Source organism: Simochromis diagramma, unplaced genomic scaffold, assembly GCF_900408965.1.
Source record: "Simochromis diagramma unplaced genomic scaffold, fSimDia1.1 OVJJ01000304.1, whole genome shotgun sequence".
NCBI classification, from domain to species: Eukaryota; Metazoa; Chordata; class Actinopteri; order Cichliformes; family Cichlidae; genus Simochromis; species Simochromis diagramma.
In genome coordinates this window covers 20,386,977-20,406,611 of record NW_024387030.1, presented here as the reverse complement: position 1 = coordinate 20,406,611, position 19,635 = coordinate 20,386,977, and the positions used below count along the sequence as shown (strand labels likewise).

Here is a 19,635-nt window from a genome sequence, read left to right as displayed (position 1 = left end):
CTGCTTGTTAAACTGAAGTTGTAGGTTTGGGACACGTGGCATTGCTCTGTGCGGTCATGGGGAGGTAAAACATCTGATCAACAGTCTGATAGAGGTGTAATGTTGCAGTTTGAGTCAACTCTGCATTAGTTCCTATATTCTGAACAACATTACTTCACACAGCTATAGAAAAAACAAGAAACAGTGGACCAAAACACTAAACACTATGAGGCAAATAGATACTAACTTTATATAGTCTAGGGGTTGGAAAGCAGCTCTGATAGCTCATGTAACATGCTTAAACTTGTTGAACAGTGCGAATTCTTTTGCATCCCATGATATGTGTTTATACACCACTTTGCATTTAATCAATAGTTATTATTAGTCTGTGGCTCTCTTCCACAGTGTGACTTTGGTCTTCTGACCCTCAACCGGTAGTGGCAGATGGCTGCAGCTCTACCAGAGGTTACTTCCTGTTAAAAGAGTTTCTCCTTCCCAAGTGCTTGCCCAAAAGGAATCATTTGATTGTTGAGGTTTTCTCTGTATTGTTGTAAGGTCCCACCTTACAATATAATTGTTGTGATTTGGTGCTGTATAAATAAAACTGCTTTGAATTGAAAATTTAGTCCTTATTCTTGACATGTAACCCTTCCAAAAGTACCAGACAGACAAGCAGTGGCACTGGATTCGACGCTAACACCAGGTGAACTCCAGGAAGCCCTGATAAGCAGTGTTGGGGAGTAACAGAATACATGTACCTGCATTACGTATTTAAAATACAAAATATGAGTAACTGTATTCCGTTGCAGTTTCTGTGTAAAAAGGTGGTATTCAGAATACCGTTACTTTGTTGAAATCAAGGGATTACACGTGAGTCTTTTCCTGTTTCATATGTTAGGCTATGCCCTCTCTATTTTTGGTAATTCCACGCCGGTGGAAACCCAAACAAAACACGTGTTCAGACGCTCTAATGCCTGTCTCAATCTCGCGGCCCATGTCACCTCGATTTGAAATGTTTTTAAAAATTAATGTTCAAAAAATTATTTAATATGAAGGCAATAGGCAGAGTGTTACAGGCATAGCCATGGCTGGACTGGGACAAAAAATGGGCCTGGGCATTATGACTAGAGACCGGCCCACCTGGTATTATAGGAAAAGCCATAAAGCCTTTGAATGAAAACAAACGCTGTTGTGACAGTGACAGTGTACACTGTTTTGTTGGTATATGTATGATTTCTATACGTTGTACATCAGATAAAAACTTTGGTGTACGATGTCATAAGTCACTGGACACTGTGAACATCCACGGTCACCACTTCATGCATAATGGACCTTCCATGTGTATGGACATGTGCAGGTATACATGAATGTATAGTATACATACACCGTAAAAAAAAAAAAATCCTAAAAAAACAGTAATATTCCGGCAGCTGGGCGCCAAAATAATACCAGAAAATAACAGAAAATAACTTGATGTGTGTTCTGTGGAGTGGGTTGAATTGGCGTGGTTGGCTGACACCGCGACTCTATGTGGTGGGAGCGTGATAGGGGTTCGGTGTCAGCAGCGTTACGTTGTTGTAGAAAAAGATAGTGAATAAACGCCTGGTGTGAACCACTACTGCCTCCTGCTGGATTATTTGGGGATTACCAGTCCGCTGCTGAGACGCTCGGGGTCGTGCGGTGTATGAGGCACGAGCGCTCTCCATTCATTGCGAAGTTTAGCGATAGCTGCTAGCGCCCCGCTAGCCGTTTAGCTAGTGAGCAGTTTAGCCAGTTCAGCTCCCCAAACCCACGGTCGTTACAATATATTAAGTAATCCAAAGTATTCACAATACGTTACTCTCATTGAGTAACGTAACAGAATACGTTACAAAATACATTTTGCGGCATGTATTCTGTAATCTGTAGTGGAATACATTTTAATAGTAACCTTCCCAACACTGCTGATAAGTGTGCCCAATAATAAGGCTCCAGGTCCAGATGAAGTTCCAGCAGAATTCTGAACAATTGTGGCACCAGTATTCCACAGAACATCGCAGAAAATCAAGGAAAATGGCAGACTACCATCAAATATGAATTCTGTCAACACTAGTCTCCTGCTAAAACCAGGCAAAGACCCTGTATTTCCCTCAAGCTATCATCCAATATCCCTTAGTAAAATAATCTGCAAAGCTCTCTCAAAGAGATTAAAGAAGATTACTCCCTTCACTGTAAAAAAAAAAAAAAATGCAATATAAAAGTATTTTACTGTGTATTTTACAGTTTTGTACAGTTTTTCTAGAATATCATTAAATTTACATAAATAGACTGATTTTACATTTCAAATGTAAAATAACATAAAATCACTGTAAATGTAATAAAACGTAATTTCCTTGTTTTTTAAATATATTTGTCTGTACATATGCATATTTAGATTGTTTAAATACATTCACAAATGCATCAAAATTTCATAAATATTTGTCCGTTATTTGGAAGATTGAACTGTTAAATTCAAATCAAATCAAATCAAATCACTTTTATTGTCACATCACATGTGCAGGTACACTGGTACAGTACATGTGAGTGAAATTCTTGTGTGCGAGCTTCACAAGCAACAGAGGTGTGAAAAAATACAATAACATAAAACAAGCAAAATATAAGGATGGCTAAATCTGAGAGTAATAAATATATGTACAATATAAGAGTGTGTGCATTACTGGATGTGTATACTAAATATGTTTTTCTACGTGTGTGTGTGTGTGTGTGTATGTGTATACATATTTTACAAATTAAATAGAGTAAACAATAAATATAATATATAAAATATACAGAGGTTGGCAGTTGGACATGTGCAAAACAGTGGCATTTATATACAGTGTGGAGTGCATAATGTTGAAGTTCCAGTAGTAAGGGTGAGGTGTCTATGAAGTGTTCAGCAGTCTGATGGCCTGGGGGAAAAAGCTGTCTCTCAGTCTGCTGGTTCGGGACTGGATGCTGCAGAACCTCCTTCCCGATGGAAGTAGTCTGAACAGTTTATGGCTGGGGTGACTGGAGTCCTTGATGATCCTCCCCGCTTTCCTCAGGCACCGCTTCCTGTAGATGTCTTGGAGGGAGGGAAGCTCACCTCCAATTATCCGTTCAGAGCACCGCACTACTCGCTGGAGAGCTTTGCAGTTGTAGGCGGTGCTGTTGCCATACCAGGTGGTGATGCATCCAGTGAGGATGCTCTCACTGGCACAGCGATAGAAGGTCCTGAGGATGCGGGGGCTCATGCCGAATCTTTTCAGTCCCCTGTGAAAGAAGAGGCGCTGCTGCGCCTTCTTCACTGTTTTGTTTATGTTTACTGACCACGTAAGATCCTCAGCCAGATGTACACCAAGGAAGTGGAAGCTGCTCACTCTCTCCACAGCAGCGCCGTTGATGGTGATGGGGGTGTGTACTTCTCTGCACCTCCGGAAGTCCACTATCAACTCCTTTGTCTTTGCGACGTTGAGGGTGAGATGGTTGTCTTGACACCAGTGGGTCAGGGCGCTGACCTCCTTCCTGTAAGCTGTCTCATCACTGTTGGTGATAAGACCCACCACTGTAGTGTCGTCCGCAAACTTCACAATGATGTTGGAGTTGTTAGTGGCCGTGCAGTTGTAGGTATAGAGTGAGTACAGGAGAGGGCTCAGTACACACCCCTGTGGAGCACCAGTGTTCAGTGTGATGGGGGATGAGGTGATGCTGCCCAGTCTGACCACTTGGCGTCTGTCAGACAGGAAGCTAAGGATCCAGCTGCAGAGGGAGCTGCTCAGTCCTAGATCCTGCAGTTTCCTGTCCAGCTTCGAGGGAACGATGGTGTTGAATGCTGAGCTGTAATCCACAAACAGCATTCTCACATACGTGTCTCTCTTCTCCAGGTGTGACAGGGCAGTATGTAGTGTCAGGGCTATGGCATCATCAGTGGACCTGTTGTGGCGGTATGCGAACTGTAGAGGGTCCAGTGAGTCGGGTAGTGAAGAGCAAACAAAGTCCCTGATCAGCTTCTCGAAGCATTTGCTCACGATGGGGGTCAGGGCTACAGGTTGCCAGTCGTTCAATGAGGAGATGGTGGAGGATTTGGGTACTGGGACGATGGTGGCCATTTTGAAGCAGGCTGGGACTACAGACAGAGAGAGGGAAAGGTTGAAGATGTGCGTGAACACTCCAGCCAGCTGAGCCGCACATGACTTGAGGACGCGGCCAGGAATCCCGTCCGGACCAGTAGCTTTGTGTGCGTTCACCTTCCTGAAGCACCTCCGCACATCCTCCTCAGACACAGTGTGCGCGCTGACGTCATCCACGGTGCGCACACTGTCCGGTCTCATGGTGTTCGCTGTGTCGAATCTAGCGTAGAATACATTTAGATCCTCACACAGAGAGGCCGTGGTCTGCGGTGTGCTGGTTTTCCTTCTAAAGTCTGCGATCGTGTTTAGTCCCTGCCACATACTCCGAGGGTTGTCAAACTGTTGCTCCACCCTGTCCCTGTACTCACGTTTGGCTGCTTTGATCATCTTCCGGAGTTGGTAATGTGCATGTTTGTAGTCCGGTCAGTGCTCGGTCAGTGTCGGCTTTTGGGGGAATGTAAACAGCCGTAATAATCACTGCTGTAAATTCCCTCGGTAGCCAGAATGGCCGGCACTTAATCATCAGGTACTCCAGGTCCGGTGAGCAGAAGGATTTGACCGGGTGCACGTTCGCATAATCACACCAGCTGTTGTTGATCATGAAACACACACCACCACCTCTGCTTTTCCCAGTAAGATCCTGTGACCTGTCCGCGCGGTGCACGGAGAACCCCGGTAGTTGTATTGCGGAGTCCGGTACCTTATCCGATGGCCAGATTTCTGTGAGGCAGATCACGCAGCAGTCCCACATCTCTCGCTGGAATGAGATCCGCGCCCGAAGTTCGCACAGCTTGTTCTCCAGAGACTGCACATTAGCCAGTAATAAACTGGGTAACGGTGGTCTGTTAGTGCGCCGTCTCAGTCGAACCAGAACGCCAGATCTTCTCCCTCTGTGTCGGCATTTGCGGCCTCCAGGGTCAGCGAACAAAGGCGTCTCAGGTGAGATGAATGGGGGGGTCTGCAAACGGAGGGTCCGTGTTGCAAAACTTGAACTCTGGAAAGTGATGAGAAAGTCCGTCTTTTATGTCCAGTAAGGTTTGTCGGTCGTACACAAGAAGACATGTGCTACTCGTGAAAAAATAAAGGAAAAGTAAAATTAAACACAAAAAACAGCTGTTGCTTGGGGGAGCTCGCGATGAGGCTGCCATACTCGGCGCCATCTTAGCCAGTTTCAAATGTAATACTATGGAAAAATATATAAAGTGATTCTTATAAACTTTTTTTTTACATCAAATAATGTTATTTAGGGCGATCGTGGCTCAAGAGTTGGCAGTTTGTCTTGTAATCGGAAGGTTGCTGGTTCAAGCCCCGGCTCGGACAGTCTCAGTTGTTGTGTCCTTGGGCAAGACACTTCACCTACCGCCTACTGGTGATGTGTCTGTGTGTGCCTGTTTGTCTATGTTTATGTGTCAGGTTGAATCTTAGACTCCACCTCTCTGGGAGCATCTCAGGTTCGGGGGAGATAGATGTGGGGGCCTATCTCCCCCCAACCCACTCCCTGCTAGTTGCCCGATGCTGATGTCCGGTGTCCGGGGCTGGGTACTTGGGTGTGCACCAGCAGAGCATGTTGCTGTAGCCCCCTGTGGCTTCTGCACCGTGGCTGCTGGGGGACCCCCAGCATCTGGGATCTTGGGGAGTCTGGGACTCACCTAAGCTTTTTTCTAGGAGGGTGGCATGGCTGCTCCTCCCGTGGTCCTCCCTGGGCTCTTGTGCTCTGTGGGGCCTCTATATCTCTTGGCCCTGGATCTCCTCCATGCCTACTTCATGTTCTGGGGGGCAGGGCTCCCCATACTTACTATTAGATATATGGAGAAACCTTGTGAATAGTGCGCTCATGCACACGGGTATTCACAGATGCACACTATCTTCCTTTGCTGCTGCCTCGAAACATATTGTGCGCCGTCATTCTTGTGTGCTGCTCAGTAAAATTCAATATTTATTATTTACTGTTACTTATGCTTATCTAGGTTGTTGCTGTGGTTTCCCTACTGTGTTGTTCTCTTTTTGCTTGTTTTCTTCGTTTTTTCCAGCAGGTGATCTGGTAGATTTTTAGTGTCTTTTCTCACCCCTTCCCCTCTGTTTTTCTTTCCCTCTCCTTTTCTTGAACTTCTCTTGTCTACATCTTTCTTTCCCTTTCCCCCGGTCATGTCTGTTCTGAATGTAATAACTTAAAAGTTAAAAAACAAACAAAACACTACATTTTTAGAAATATTTGTTGGTGTTTTCTTGGTTCTTTTTTTGTACTACTTGAACACTAAAGGTGCCCTCCAATGAGATGACAGTGCGAGCAGTGGCCCACAGCTCATTTAAGTTTGAGACTCCTGCTATGTAGCACTCAAAACACTTTATAGAACATGTTTCATTCACCCATTCACACAAGCACTTTTCTCTGCGTCCGTCCTAGTTTCTAGCTAACATTAGCACTCCTATGAATACATCAAGAGCAACTCCGGGTTCAGTATCTTGCCCAAGGCATGCAGCCTGGAGCAGCAAGGGATCAAACCACCAGCCTTCTAGTTAGCAGATGTCCTGAACTACCTACTCAGCCACAGCCATCCCAATGGGCCACCCCTTATTGGCTAGTGACACATGAGTTCCAATTCTTTATCCGCAAAGTCTGCCAGTGAGATCCACTCCTCATTCATGTAAAAAGGGTTGGAAAAAAATCAAAGTTTTGTATCTTAGAAATATAAGAATTTCTTATCGCTTATCACAGGTTGAACATGTGCTGATGGGTTTATCTCTTCTTGCACTTTATTCTGCTCTACTTTGTGATCCAAACTTACTGCTGAACGAAACTATCCCAGAATTCAACTCAGAATTGGTCACAGATAAATGTAATTAATTCAATCGAAGTGCTCAGAGAGTCAGATTCCCTGTAGGACGATTAGACGACTGATTTTTCTTCACAAACTTAAACGTCACATCATGTCTCCAGTAGCCATGGCGTGTCTCCAAAACACTTCTACAGATTTTTGTGATGTTTTGACTTCTGGTGCATGTTGGGAATTAGAGAGATCAGCCCCAGTGAAAGTGCAGATGAAAAACGGGCAGAGTTTTCATCCCTAACGCTTTGTTTCATCATCCGTCCATCACGGCCAATGATGAAAGGCCGCTCGTTACGCCTCCGGTGAGCGACTGGCACCGTTGGATCTAAATTCCACATCAGACCTCCTCACTGAGACAGACAGCCAGAGGTTATTAGAAGGAGCTCCAGGTTTGAGCACCTCAACACACACACACACATACACCCACACACGCACACACACACAAGTACGCTCACCAGTGCAGCCTGTGATCTATGATTCATGTGCGCTCATTTAAAATTGTGTGAAATATTTAAAGTTGGCTGGTCGGCCTCAGAGGGTCGAATGACTGACCTCTCTGCTCTTATTACTGCATGTAGAGGAGGAGTGGGTGGAGGAGGGGAAACGTTACAGGCAAAAAGGAGAGAAAGATAATAACATGGAAGTAAAGAAATGGACTGGATGCTCAAATGAAGAAATAGACTGATATTAACTTCATGATAGATTTGCCATTCTTGGTTATTCAGTCTTCATCTTTCAATTAACTGCTTTATGTTTGAAAAATTACAAACGCTGTGGTAGAGCCGATTTTCAGTCTCCCCTTTTTGTCATTTTTCAATGAAGCTTTTCATGGGTGTCACTGAAAATGGCTGGTAAGCGTGGTATATCCAAGTCTTTTTGCAATGCAATGAATGCTTCTGATAGAGCATTGCCGATGTTACTTCAAGTTCTTTGAAATTGTAATCACAAAAATCTGTTGGCAGTGAGTTAATTGTCATGCTTAAACATTAAGCAGCTACTAATCAGGTGCTTTGGAGATTGTATTGCATGGTGGATTACAGTTGACGGTAGTTTTCTGTGTTCAGGATTCCAATAATTTTTAAAAGATTCTAAACTCCACCAGGTGAAATAAAGCCCCAGCCCATGACCGAGTCTTCACCATGTTTTACAGATAGCTGTAGAAGACACAGTTGTACCTCTTTCTTGACCTCCTCCAGGCACATGGTATTGGCAGCGACTTGAACCAAAAATTTCATATTTGAATTCAGTGCCTGTGCCTGGAGAACTATTGCTCAAGACTACTTTAAAAAAAGACAAACGCCGTCTCTTTCCACACAAAATATAGAGAAATTATGGGTGTCTAGAGACTTCTGCACAGTACTGTGCATCCATAGTATAGTCTCAACTACCGTATTTTTCAGACCATAAGGCGCACCGGATTATAAGGTGCACTGTCGATGAATGGGTCTGTTTTCATACATAAGGTACATAAAGTGAAACAAAACAGTCAAATAAGTCCAACTTTACTTCTTGCTTCCTCCACTTCCGTAACATTGATTCATTAATGTTGAATTCTCTCGCAGCTGCTCTATTGCCATGTTGTTGCAGTATATTAATGACTAACCTCATATTGTGGATGGATTATCTCAGTTGCTCTCCTGACTAAAGTTTGGTCCGTTTACAGCATCCTGCCATGCGATTGCATTTGTCCCAAACTATCAGGAACCCTCACGTTAACTTTTATTGAGTGGAAAAAAGTTAGCGTTCATCCTCCAGCTTCACTATGTTTATGTTTTGCTTGTGTCGCTAGCGATCACATAGCAGATCATTATATACCAGCTAGTCCAACTTCAGTAACCCTACAAATGTCACAGCTGTTTAGTTTTCTGTCTTCATTTATGTTGGAAGTGATAGCAGAGCTGTACGTTTTAATTTTTTCAGAAATCTCTCTGTCAGAACATGCTATATCATGTTTAGGTGGAAAGTAGCGAGCTAACTTCCTGCTAACTTGTAACTCCATTAATTTAATAAATTCTGTTTTCATGGATGCCTGGATGTTAAACTTAATTGTTACACCTGCTAAAGCAGCAACGCTGATCATTTTATTAAAGATGAAAGAATTTAGACAGTTTTTACCTCTCAGTGATGCCGGAGTGTTCGTTTGACTTTGGGACCTGAAGGGACGAAGTTTTGGACCCAATTCTACAACTGAATTAGATATCAGGACATATTAAATCTTACACTAGGTCTCAAAATTAGATAAATACAACCTGAATACCAGCACATGACATATTACACCATGTCAGTATTTATTTATCAAAAATAATTAGAGAGACTTTGGAGAGTAAGGAGCAGCCAGGTGCTGCTAACGCATTTGATTAGCTGATCATCAGCAGGTGTGAGCTCCTCTATAAAGGCAAAGGTTTTGCCAGTTTGCTAGTCCGAAACGCTCAAGTGTGTGTTAACATTATCTCAAGGATGATCTTAGAAAAGCAACTGTTGCTATCCATCAATTTTGTAAGGCCATGTCCAAACAGTATGAAGGCCATCATTTTACAGTGAGAAAGTCTATTTAAAAGTGCGAAACAAGTTGTTGCTTAACCCTTGGAAAATTCATCACAAGGTCAGACTGTGCAATGCAAAGAAAAATTGCACAAAAAAACAAAACAAAACGGGATTAAAGCACAGTGGTGGAGGGGTAATGATTTAGGTACTCACCAGTCATTGAGTTGACCATGAACTCCTCCATATATCAAAGTATTCTAAATGTGAGACTATCTGTCTGACATCTAAAGCCTGACAAAAACTGAGTCATGCAATAGGAGAATCACTAGCAAAATTACAATGGCTGGAAATACTTTGTGACTGAGCCTTTTTGCAATGGCTCAGTCAAAGCCAAAAACTCAACCTCATTGAAATGCTATGATGGGACCATAAGAGAGCTGCTCATAAACAATTGCCTCTGCAACCCTCAGTGAATTGAAGTAATGTTACAAATAAAAGTTGACCAAAACGGCTCTACAATAATGTGAGGTAATCATAAAGTCATCCAAAAAACGATTATTTCAATTTACTGCTAGTAATGATTGTTTTGCAAGCTACTGATTCATAGAACGTACTTAGTGTAGTATTAGTGTAGAAACAGCCTGTTTTTCCACAGGCTGTTCCTAGATTTTTGGCTTAATCTCTGTTTCAGCAACCACACTGAAATACATTATATTGTCAGAATAGTGTATTAGGTTGTTTTTCATCTGAAGTTACTTCTTTCTTTTTCTTTAGGCGTTGTCACAACAGATCATCTCCTTCCATCTCACCCTATCCCAGCATCCCCTACTGTCACATCAACCGCCTCTGCATGTCCTCCTTAACAACATCTATGAATCTTCCTTGCCATCCGGGAAAGATAGCAACTTGGTCACAAAGTGGTAGTAAAATCACAGAGGGGGGTCAGTGGATGGTGATGTGCATAGAGGTCCCTAACCTTCTGCAGACTCAGACTTCAGATAAGCTCAAGAACATGCAGTGGTGTAAAGCATGGTATTGCTGGACTCTTGAGCAGTGGAGATGTGTTGTCTGGAGCGACAAATCATGCTTCTCCGTTTGGCAATCTGATGGGCGACTGGGTTTGGCTGTTGCAAGGAGAACTGTACTTGTCTAACTGAAGTGTAAAGTTTTATAGAGGGAGCATGATGGTGTGGGGTTGTTGTTCAGGAGTTGGGCTCGACCCCTTAGTTCCAGTGAAAGAAAGTCTTAATGATGCAACATACCAAGATATTTTGGACAATTTCATGCTGGCAACTTTGTGGGAACAGTTTGAAGATGGCCCCTTCCTGTTTCAACATGACTGGGCACCAGTGAACAAACCAAGTTTCATAAAGACATGGATGAGTGAGTTTGATATGGAAGAAACTGACTGGCCTGACCTCAACACCTTTGGGATGAATTAGAGCAGAAACAGCAAACCAGGCCTTTTCATCCACTACGAGTGTCTGACCTCACTAATGCTCTTCTGGATCCTAAACCTCGTGGGAAGTCTTCGCAGTCTTCGAAGTGTTGGTGAGTCAACATCACATTAAACCCTATGGGATGTCAATCAAGTTGATATGTGTGTGAAGGCAGACGAGTGAATACTTTTGGCAATATAGTGTAAATTTGGAACCTGCGAAGGACCAGATCTTTTTTGTTTATTATCTTCGAATGCATAAAATGTTGTAATTTAATAACAAAGTCCATCCATGTATCTGTAAAATACTTAACTGAGCTCAGACATTTTCATAAAGCTCAGATACTTTCTGACAAGAAACGAAAAAACCAACAGCTAAGGAAGAGCAAGAAAAGAAAGACGAAAGAAGAGAAAACCTGGCAGCCTGAGATGTAACATTATCCAGTATTCTGGCGAGAGGCGGGATGGCTGAATGTGTCAAACAGAAGAAATGATGCAATCTGGTAACAAATTTGAGAGAAAATTTTATTATGAATATGGCACCTGTAAGATGGTCAAAACCGGGTTACAGAAAGACAACCATGTATATGACATGTTCCTCTGAACGGATGAGAACCTAGCAAACTTATAAAAGAACAACTGCTATAAAAATGAAGTATGTACATTTTCGGATTTGCAGCATTATTCATGGTAAATGAACTCAAAAAGATGTCTTTCAAAAATAATAATAAAAAAATAAGCCAGGCACTCAAAGTTAGCATCAGTTAGTCATGAGTTCCCCCCACTCTTCTGAGAGGGGAAAAAAAATAGAAATGTACCATAGTTTTCTCTTTTTTAATATTTTAATTTGTTTGTATTTAGAATTTTATAACACTGTTAACATTGATAATAAGAGATTCCCTCTCTCCCGTATTTCAGCTACTTGGCACCAAGTTCCTCATAAAAGAATCTGTATAATTGTACAAGAAATAGTTAAAAACACAGACACAGTTTTTTCACAGGTAAATGAAGTGATTTTTCAATATTTGTATTTCTTAAACACTATGTATTTTTGACAGCAGATGTGATTAAGGTTTTTAAGTTTTTAAAATCACCAGCAAAGTTTTCATTTTTCGACATAAAACACAGAAAAAACATTGAAACAGCTTGGACTGGCTGTTTGGTTTTTTGTTACATGTGGGTGTATTTCCTGGTTTTCGTCTGAGTTATGTATTCCCCCACCCACCCCGCACCACTATCAACACCCACCGCTGTCATCACCACCTACACTATATCTCGTGCCCAATTCTTTACCAAACGGGGCAGCAGCGTCATTCACCTATGCCCCATCCCCCCACTTTTCATGCAAAACTGCCAAAAGGTAGAAAATGCTAAAATCTAGAGGAGCAGCAAAATGCTCCCAAAATGACAAATTTAACATTCAACCACAAACAACCCGACAATAAACTGGCAGGTCGGGTGGCCCAAACCACATTCCTCTTACTTGAGCGCAAAAAAAAATAAGCACATTGTTCAATTTCTTAACCTGGATTTGTTTCGTTGTTGTACACATTAGTTGCAGTAACAAGACATCGATTCTTCACAGACAGCACACAACCTACAGATTGGTTTTCCTGATGTGAAGGGGTGATGAGAGGCCCGGGTCGGTTTGATAACAGACTGGGCTCGACAGACTTTGAAAAAAGAAGAAGAATAAAAAAGAAACTGCTCAACTGAAAATAAAAACAAACAGAACAACAAAAAACGAGGGTTCGACTATGAGAAATGCATCGGACAAACTTACTAAACATGCAGTTCAGTTTTCCAAAACACCTATAAAAATAGATTTATAGTGCGAAATATTTTTTTCTTCTTTTAGTTATTTTAGAAATCTTTAAAATGATTTTTTTATTACGTGTCCTGAAAGACTACCGTGATTTTTTTTTCTTCCCCCATGAACCACTTGTTTAACTTTGTTTGTCCCGTGAGAGAAGTTTGCGCAGGAAGTCAACAAGTTTTGGTGGGAACCAATGAAATACACCCAATGCACACAAGAAGCCCAAAGGGATCCTGGGAAAAGGTTTCACAGCTGAGGCATTTGTCTGGGTCATAAATCTACAGCTAAAATCTTACTTTAGGCTTTTCTTTGTCATAATTTGTTTCTAATATACTGTAAATATTTATTAGTTATCTAATAATAGCAGGAAACTTTGATTCCCAAAATTCCTTAGTGGCAAAAACATGGCTCCATAAACCTTTGAGCTAGTTAGAGAATCTTTTCATCTCTGAGAGAAAAGACAGTGAGATAAAGAGGTTTGTATAAGACTACACAACAGCAAAAAGCAATAGCAGAGAGAAAGATAGAGAAGGATTAGAAAACAAAATCAAAAGGTTTTACAAAGACAAAAAGGAAGCAGCGAAAGAAAAGGTGGACTCTGCAAATTTTTTTTTTCTTTTGCTTTTTGCAAAGGCCACCGAACACGAAATTCCACGAACCTCCACTGGTTTCACTAAGACTGCTGATAGAGGGAGAAGGACAAAGAGAAGGAGTAAGAGAGACAAGGAGCTGTTGTTTTTTGGGGGGATGTCAATCATCCCATAGACTCCACCTCCTTTTCCCTCTAGCCCCTCCCCTCTCCTTTCCCCCACACTAGAGATAGAGCACAGAGAAGACAAAGGACAAAAACAGCTACAGTAGCTCAGTATATACTGCATATAGTCAACACACACAGAGAGAGAAGTCGCCATGAAAGACTTTTTGACAGCCAGTGACACTAAACACATTGGTAACACATTTTTACGTCTTAATCACACTGGGTAATAAGGATGGCGGGATGGCAAAGACGGGGCTGTCAGCTTTAAAAAGATGGATGGTGTGACAGTTTTTATACTGTTTTAATTATTACTTATCCTCTTTTTTCTCTTATTACCAAAAAAGTAGAAGAAATAAAAACACAAATGAACAAGAATCACAGTGCTTTTCAAACACTAAACTTGTGAGATTAAGCAATTCTTTTTTTTCTCTTTTTTGGCAACGTAGACTCGGGGAAGAAAAGAACACGAAACACAAGAACAATGACAAAGACAACATTGTTTAAAGGAATGTGATTTTTTTCTTCCTCAAAAAAAAAACAAAAAACGCATATTCATTTTTTTCTTATAGTTATTAGATTGATTGTTTGATAGATTGATTGAAAATGCATGTCTTTATTACAATCTCCTTATTGATATGTGGTTTTTAATCACAGGGTCCGGCGATGAGATGGAAGAGAGTGGATTTTTTTTTTTTAGGAAAATCTTGCGGAGGTGGTTCTGGTTAAGGAAGAAGAAGAGGAGGAGAGGGGGGGGGGGGGGAGCAAGGAATAAAGTAACTGCATAACAAAACAGTGATTAAACAGGAACCGGTCAAGGTTGTCAACATTCATTTCTTAAGTTAGTGCTGCTAGCTAATTAGACTCAGTCTCACTGAGCATTTAATGTGATTAAGTTAAAAAAAATACATACAAATAAAAACAACACTGTACAGCCTAAAATTCAACCAATCAACTCCATGTTGCTCTGCCCCTTGTGGCCCAATCAGAATGGAGAGGGACATGTAGGTGAAACATGGAGATAATGTTGCTGATTTACAGGTTTTTCCTGTGTTTCTGACTTTCCTGAAGGTCAGAAAAACAAACAAACAAACAAACAAACAAACAAACAAAAACAAACTTTAAAATCTTTCCCCCCTCTAAAAAATAAAAAAAATGATATCAGTCTATCAACGAGCTGTGGGTTTGTTTACAGTACCCACATCAGCCAGCTGAATCAGGGTTACTGGACGGTCGGTAGCACCACAAATCTGTAGAATTGACAGGAAGAAATGTGGACAGAAACATGAAAGGTCAGGCAGACAGCGTGAAAGATAAGAGAGAGAGCGACAGATTGAGATGGGAAGAGATGTAGAGGAGGCTATGTTTGGTGCGAGACCTGTAGGTAAACTCCTGGGATAAAAGAGGAAGTAGTAACATTCGATAATTCACAGGTCATTACCCGGCTGAAATTGCTTTTTTTTTGTTTTTCTTTTTAATGCTTGATTCGTAAGTGAAATCTGAGCTAGAATATTTTATATATATAAAAAAAAGGATAAAAGTAAAAGAAAAAAACAGCATTAATTCACTAAACTATTCCCTCAATTGAGAAACTTTCTCAAAAAACCTTTTTTCAAAAGATTATCTCTGAGACCTTTGTGGGGCGCAAGAGAGCACCGTCCTCTCGGTTTAAAAACGTTCTTTTCAAGCCTTGATCACATCAAGCTACATAAGAAGGAACGTCACATAGAGTTCTCTGTCTGTTACAAATCCCTGTACCGTCCTCCTTTAAATACACACAATCCACATCTTTATAAAGATGCAACAGAAACAAGTCAAATAATAAAAATTATCCCCATCAGGCTCCAACTGAGTCCTTAGGCAATATGAATTCTCTGTAGGCAAAAAAGGGGTTCTTTACAATAAAGAATAGTCTGGGTTTTTTTTGTTCAAGAGAAAAGAGTTGCTGATCGCAAGAAACGGGAGCAAAGCGAGAGACTGAGAGAGGAGAAGAGGATGAGGAGGAGAGAGAAAACAGATAGAAAAGGGGGACAAGTTTGAGGGTCACGTCTGTTACGCAAGCTCAGTTTCTGAGATTCAAAGTGCTAGAGTACATCTGTCATCCTTTCCTTTCTCTTCTCTCGGAAACACAGTGCTAAACCGTGTTGATAAAACAAGTAAATAGTCTTTCATTTTTATTTACTAGTGAGCAGTCTTTGACACAGTTGTTGATTCCGAAAACACAGTAATGCGGTCTTGGATACTTTCTGCTAATCCTCCTTCCTCTCCAGTGTTGTCTGCGTGGTATGGATCCCGTTGCTGTACACTGGGAATGGTAGCGTTGAGAACAGTCCCTCTGCTGTGGTGAAAACATTGGCTGTTGTTGGCATCTGACCTCCAAGGGCACCGTTCCCACCTGTGGCAGTAGGAGATCCGACAAAGGGGCCAGCAGCTGCCGCAGCAGACATGTTGAGCCTGTGGACATGATGGTAGAGCATCTCCATGGGTGTCTTAGGGTCCAGGCCGAACCCTGAGCCGTCAACAAAGTTCATGGCAGCATTAGGGAGGAGGTTGCCTTGTGCCATAGCCAGAGTTACGTCCGCTGGCGCATACCTGATGGTCCCGGTGGTGTAGACCCGTGGAGCTGTCGTGCTGGTGGAGGCCAGAGTACCTGTGACTCTGTGGACCAGCGGAAGCACCACGTTACCAGCTTGCAGGCGCTGAAGTGCTTCAAGGTCCCCAGAGTACAGCAGTGAAGAAGAAGAGGTTGAGGAGGATGAAGAAGAAGATGAGGAAGAAGAGGTGGTGGGAGTGCCTTGTTGCTTGTCCCGTGGAGATGCAGAAAGGGGAGGAGATAGGGGGTCAGCAGAGGAGGCGCTGGAAGGAGGAGCTAAGCTTACAGCGCTGGAGGCAGAGGATGGGGCTGAGCTTCCATTGTAAGGGGGTTTCCTCACTCCTCCTGCTCCTCCCTCAGTTCCAGGGGGGGTGAGGACAGAGTCAGGAATGGCTACCTGGAGAGATCCTCCCTGTGGTGAGGGGAAGGTCTCGTGGCTCCCTGGAGCAGATGGCTTGGAGGTCATGCTGTATGGAGACTCGTTTCTGGAAATTTCCCTGTTGGGAGGGTAGTTCCAGATGCTGCTGTCATTGTCAAAGTTTATTGGTTCTGCCATCTCTGTCTTAATCTTCAGAACTGAGGATGCTGCATTTGCACTGTTTGGGGAGCCAGATGAGGCTAAGAGATGGGTGGAGGTTGCGGTTGTGGCTTGGGAGGGGTCGACTAGCGGAGTGGTATCGCCTATTGCTATGGGACTGGGTGTAGTTGAAGACAGACGAAGCCTCCTGCTTCGTGAGCCATCCCATTTCTGCACTTTCCTCCTCTTTCGCCTTTTCTGCAGCTTGCTACCAGCATTGACACTGTCACAATCTTGCACGCACCCATTGTCATCCTCATCATCTTCTTCATCCTCCTCTTCTTCTTCTCCTTCCTCTTCTGATGAAGACGTTTGGGAGCTACGCAGCTGTACGTCTTCCCCTTCTCCGTAGTGCTCTACTTTAATATGAAGCCCACCTAGGTTACCCAGTCCACCGATGGCACCCAGACTCCCTAATCCTCCAAGCCCTGCTAACCTTCCCAACCTGCCTCCACCTCCCCCTCCCCCTCCACCTCCTCTGCCAGCCTCTTCTTGCTCCTCACCCTCTCCATCTGAAGGTTCCAGACTGTCATCACTGTCCTGGCTCTCAGGGTTACTTGAGCTATCTCCTTCTTCTTGGCGCTTCATTTCTTGTTCAGATGAACAGTGTGACTGGCCGGGTTGCTGCTGACGTTTGCTGTCTGTCTCTGGGTCCTCACTGTGTTCTGTTTGGTGGCCGGGCTTCTCCTCTGCCTTGGTGTTCTCGTTGTCTGTCGAAAAAAAATATTTGTTTATAATGCAGAAAAAGAAGATTCCAGTTACAGTCGAAACCATTCTAGACATAAGTAGATTCTTAATATTTGGCAGTATGATATCTTCCCAGAGCAGCAACAAGACACTGCATGAACACATAAAATTGATGATGTAGTCAAACACAGCATGAAGGGAAGAGCTGTTGCAGGAATGGGTAGCAAAGTGATTTGCAAATGCAGCCAGTGCTGTGGCAGATCCTGACTTCATAACCTGCTTGAACTAATGCTGTGCACCATCGTTTCAACCATTAATTTACTTGTTAATTACAGTCCATTAACCATCTGAACCATGTGAACTCACATTCATGATATAGAGGTGTGGCTTTAGTAATGGAAAAGAAAATCATTAGATTTGTTAATTGCTTTGATGTGGAGTAAATCAAAAACTTTGATGCACTGACATAAAAATTATGCTCCAATGTTGTGGAAAAATGTATCCTGATGTTGTAACAGTGAAGAGTTTCCCTAAAAAAAACAATAAGATTTATACTCTTGGAAACACAAGTGTCTTGGCACTCCATCCAGTGAGTGTGTCAGACTGACTTGCCAACACTGCCATTGAATACCTGCGTAATTCTGCATGCCCCCTTACATTTTTCAGGACAGGTATTCCATGTGTTGTTTTCTGGATGCACTGATGTGTGCTCAGTATCCGTAGCTGCTTCTGTTCAGGCATGTTGGCTCTGTCTAGCCCATTACACACACAACACATACACACTTTAAACTCTGCCAGCACACACATAGGCCAGGCCAGCGGCTGCCCAGCTGGCAGAGCTAAGACTCCCTAATGGCATCCGAAATGTCGACTCAATTGCTTTGTCTGGGGGAAACCTTGTATCTCCATTAAGTGTGCTTTCCAAGCAAAACAGATGTATTTCAAGCCTGAAAATTAAAAATGGACCGGTAGTCTTAAAGGTTCCTCCCAACCAGGGAGGTTCAATATAAATGAAATATCATTTCACAATAAAATGGAGTCAAGTATTTTCATAGACCATGAGATCACATGAAGAAGACATTTCAACAACTACACAGTGAAAAAGCTACAGCTCTTCTGAGAATATATTGTATAGCACACTTTGAGTGTGCGGGTAGTGTAGAAAAGCACTGTATAAGAACCACATATACCATTTTACCAAGGCTTTTCACAAGGTTTAGGAGCGTCTTTATGGGAATTTTGGACCATTCTTCCAGAAGTGCTTTTGTAAGGTAAGACACTCATATTGGAGAAGAAGACCTGGCTCACAGTCTCTGCTCTAATTCATCTGAAAGGTGTTCTATTGGGTTGAGGTCAGAACTTTGTGCAGCTCATGTCTTTATGGACCTTGCTTTGTGCACTGGTGTGCAGTCCTGTTGGAACCGGAAGGGTACATCCCCAAACTGTTCCCATAAAGTTGGCAGTATGAAATTGTCCAAAAAGTCTCGCTCAGCCGATAAGAGTTCTTTTCACAGAAGCTCTTAACTCAGAAAGTTGGTAATATTCTGTAATTTACTGAGCTCCTCTGAGTGGCCCATTCTTTCACAAATGTTTGTGGAAGCAGTCTGCATGCCTAGGTGATTGGTTTTACGTGGTCATGGAAGTGACTGGATCGCCTGAACTCAGTGATTTGAATGGGTGAGTGAATACTTTTGGCAGTATGTGTATCTGATACCCAATCTTTGGATAGTGCTATCAGGTCAAGGACATCTTGAATTATGCTGCTCATTTTCTTATTTAATTCTGACTGGTTTCTCTGTAAATGCATATGACAAGGCTAGTTAATACACAACACTGCTGCTCTTCTGTCCCAGTGTCGTTGAGCATGCATTTTTACATTACTTCAATTTTTTATTTATTTTATTTGTGAATCAGGAGGTATTTGATGGGAAGGATTTTCAGCTGCGGATTAATCCATATTGTTGTAATAATTCACAGTAGTAACGTAGTCTAAGTAAAACTTATTAGATTATGGTATGCCAATTTTGCATGTGACAGACAATCTGCTGTATTCTGCCCCACAAAAAAAAAAAAGGGGGGGGGGGGGTAAAGATAACTGTGGTTGTCATTTTAGACATCTTTATTCATAGGCTCTCCTTCTGTACATACATTGCATCTTAAGAGAACAAATGTCAAAAAGCAGATATCTCATTTTAAAATATGTCAAACTGGGGCATCGCAGGCCTGTTGGAGCTGAAGCTGGACACTTCCTGCAGCAGCTGGCGTCAGTTTACAGCCAACAGTGTGCCAGAACCACTCTCCTCCAGCAAGAATAACAGCTGGCACTGATTCCCATCATGCCAGCACAGGCTG

At 42.5% G+C, this 19,635-nt stretch overlaps 1 protein-coding gene across 1 annotated transcript in view; it reads right to left on the bottom strand.

Annotated features, from left to right (window-relative positions):
• Positions 1 to 13,596: 13,596 nt before the first annotated feature.
• The window catches only part of LOC120740294 (neuronal PAS domain-containing protein 3), a 381,289-nt gene continuing 375,250 nt past the window's right edge, over positions 13,597 to 19,635 (bottom strand). Inside the window, 1 exon segment of the mRNA XM_040042549.1 lies at positions 13,597 to 17,306. Coding sequence (XP_039898483.1) covers positions 15,676 to 17,306 — 1,631 coding nt within the window. The 3' untranslated portion in view covers positions 13,597 to 15,675.